This window comes from Dendroctonus ponderosae, unplaced genomic scaffold (assembly GCF_020466585.1).
Source record: "Dendroctonus ponderosae isolate FM_Combo_2020 unplaced genomic scaffold, Dpon_F_20191213v2 Dpon_F_20191213_1263, whole genome shotgun sequence".
Lineage (NCBI taxonomy): Eukaryota > Metazoa > Arthropoda > Insecta > Coleoptera > Curculionidae > Dendroctonus > Dendroctonus ponderosae.
This window is the reverse complement of record NW_026017385.1, coordinates 1-2,678: the sequence shown is the minus strand read 5'-3', so window position 1 is coordinate 2,678 and position 2,678 is coordinate 1. Positions and strand designations below refer to the sequence as shown.

The 2,678-nt window shown below is 38.7% G+C and overlaps 1 protein-coding gene across 1 annotated transcript; it reads right to left on the bottom strand.

Annotated features, from left to right (window-relative positions):
- Positions 1-436: 436 nt before the first annotated feature.
- Positions 437-2,010, bottom strand: LOC109537781 (prostaglandin reductase 1). The gene is made up of 7 exons (XM_019904703.2): positions 1,829-2,010; positions 1,676-1,778; positions 1,436-1,618; positions 1,114-1,232; positions 904-1,058; positions 741-846; positions 437-687 (listed from the first exon to the last, which is right to left on the bottom strand). Exons 1-7 carry the CDS (start codon positions 1,932-1,934, stop codon positions 458-460), a joined length of 1,002 nt encoding a protein of 333 aa, XP_019760262.2. The 5' UTR covers positions 1,935-2,010; the 3' UTR covers positions 437-457.
- Between the last annotated feature and the right edge of the window lie 668 nt (positions 2,011-2,678).

The following is a 2,678-nucleotide window of genomic DNA, read 5'->3' as shown; positions in this document are numbered from 1 at the left end:
GGCAATTAAAAGACTAATAAAATTGCGCTTTCAGATCTTTGATACAAATTTTCGTTGCTGACTTATTTGGAAAAAACTGAAATTTTCTAATTTCATTAATTTTTTTCTGTCGTTAATATCAAAGCTGGAGAAAAACCGACTACCCTTGATCATGGCTACTTTAATGCAGCGTTATCAATTTTTTGCCTCTCCGTTTCGTTTTCAATAAACCACCATCAAGTTTCTTTTCAACGATTGACCTTTAGTTATGTTTTGATCGGCTTTTTAATAAATCTTCGAAAAATTGTATGTATTGAAATTTACTTGAAAAAACTCGTCGGGCCTTAGTTCCCCCAAAGACATTAATATTTTAATCTGAGGTGTTCTCCCTGACGTTGCGCAAGCACTAGTGAACTTCATCTTCAGAGCTAGTACCTACCAGCAAATACAACAGGAGTTTTTGTTACTTTTTATTAACTCAAACCTTCACAATGGCTTTGCCCACATTAACACCTTCTAACATATCAGTGAATGCCTTAAAGATATTCTCGAAACCTTCGGTCACAGTCTCTCGGTATTTGAGCTTTCCTTGTTGGATCCACTGCAGATTTTGTTGAATTCCTTCCATCCATCGGTGGTTCCATCTGGTAACGATAAATCCTTCGAGTTTCAGTTGCTGCAGGACAATGGTGAGATTGGGTGTGGTCACTGAAAACATTTTCAAGTTAAAGCAATTTCATTCAGTTTGTTTGAACATCTACCTTTAAAAGGGCCGATGGAATTGTAAGAGGAAATCGATCCACTGAGGGCGACTCGTCCAAAAGCATTCATCTGATTTAGTACAGTAGTTGTAATTTCTCCTCCGACCTTTAAAATAATTTTCATAATTCTTTGGTCAATTCAAGTGTTGATTAGGTTGGTTACATTATCATAGTAGCAGTCCACTCCTTGAGGGGCCGCTTTCCTCAATTCCTCCTCAACGTTTTGGGTTTTGTAGTTTATAAAATAGTCGAATCCCAGCTCTTCGGTGAGCCATTTTCCTTTTTCGTCGGAACCTGCTATGCCAATCACTATGCAGCCTGAATAAAAGTTTTTGTTGGGAAGAAGAAATGGACAGTTTTTAAAGCTTGCAACCTTTGATTTTGGCGATTTGGCCTGCATGGCTTCCAACAGCTCCTGCTGCCCCTGACACCACTACAGTTTCGCCTGCTTTGGGTTGGCACAGTTCCAAAAGTCCAAATAATGCAGTATTTCTGCAAAAAATGTACTTAGCAGCTTAAAAAATTAGTGTTAATTGGTAGGAGTAATATTTATCTTTTCTGGTATCACAGAAAATTTCAGTAGATTTCAAAACACAGTGCTTACCTTTTAAAGTTTCACTAAAATAGTGGCGTTTTCTATCAACGGGTTTCGGCAAAACCACGGTTTTTCGCATTATTGAAAAATTTGTGCTTACCCGGGCATTCCTAATACTCCCAAAGCCAACGAAATGGGCAGTCCTTGGAAATCAGGCAAAAGATAAGTCTCCATTCCGACATACGTTGGTCCATTTTCCGGTACTACTGTATGCGTTCTCCAGCCAAACGGACCTAGCACATATTGCCCAACGGGAAACTTGAGACTTCTACTTTCCACTATTCTGGAAACATTCGCAGCCAGTTAAATTGAGTGAATTTTTCTGGATTTAAAGTCCTACTTGGCCACTTGCGTTCCATACATAGTGGTGTTTGGCTTCACTCTAGGCATGTATCCCCTCATGTAGGGGTCCACGCTCAAATAGACCGCTTCTGCCAGGTATTCTAAGGAAAAACACTTTTTTTTAATGTGAATGTCTTCTTTACGACCATACCATTTTCCTTTAGTGGCGGCAGCTCTTCTTCCACCAGCTCGAAGTCGCTTTCCTTCGGAAAGCCTTGGCATTGCCTTACTAAAACGATTTTTTTTGCGACCACCATATCGACCCAGAACGACAATTTGTTGGAAATAACTACCACAATACGGTGCGATCTTAATATAAATGCGAAATTTTCAGCAGTCTGGTATTAAAAGTTGCCTATTCCGATAAAATTTCTTTATCTCTGCAATTAAACGTTTTGGTTTAGGGTTGACCTCAGTTTCATATAGTATACCGGACGAGCGCAGCCTGCGTGAAAGATAACAATTTGAAGATGTGGTGGCATTGTTGTCTAAGTGCTGGATTACCCAACGTCGTAATTTTATTCTCAATTCTTAAACGTTAAGTTAATTCATAAAATCCAAGTTAACACCGCGTGGTTAAATGCCACTGTTTACCCAATTGCTTAATTCATACACGTAACTTAATTCTTAAAATTTTACAGCCCCTATACAATTGGGAATGTTCCATTCTTCAAGAAAATTCTCGCAATTTCTCGAACAGCCCTCGGAAAGATAGCTACAAAGTGTGATTTTAGTGAAAACGTAATAAAATTAAATCCGCTAATTATTTACTGTAGAGTCATTAGTAATCGTTGCTCAGATTCCGAATGCAGTGTTCTGATGTCTTTTGCCAAATACGGAGCAAGCAATCCATGTAAACCAACAAACTGACTTCTCGTCATTCTTGTATATTTAAAAAATTGCTCACCATCCCACTCACTATTTATCATATCGTTTATTAAGGTGGCAAAAAGACCTTCTGTGGCTCTTTTCCGATTTATGAGGCGAACACCAAAACGGCT

Bases quoted from the DNA above. Each gene is read 5' to 3' on its own strand.
- LOC109537781 (XM_019904703.2), bottom strand. From the start codon at position 1,934: ATGGTGGTCGCAAAAAAAATCGTTTTAGTAAGGCAATGCCAAGGCTTT. The intron at 1,619-1,675 runs GTAGGACTTTAA...GAATGTTTCCAG, and splicing joins TATGGAACGCAAGTGGCCAA to AATAGTGGAAAGTAGAAGTC. The intron at 1,059-1,113 runs GTTGCAAGCTTT...ACTTTTATTCAG, and splicing joins CCAAATCGCCAAAATCAAAG to GCTGCATAGTGATTGGCATA.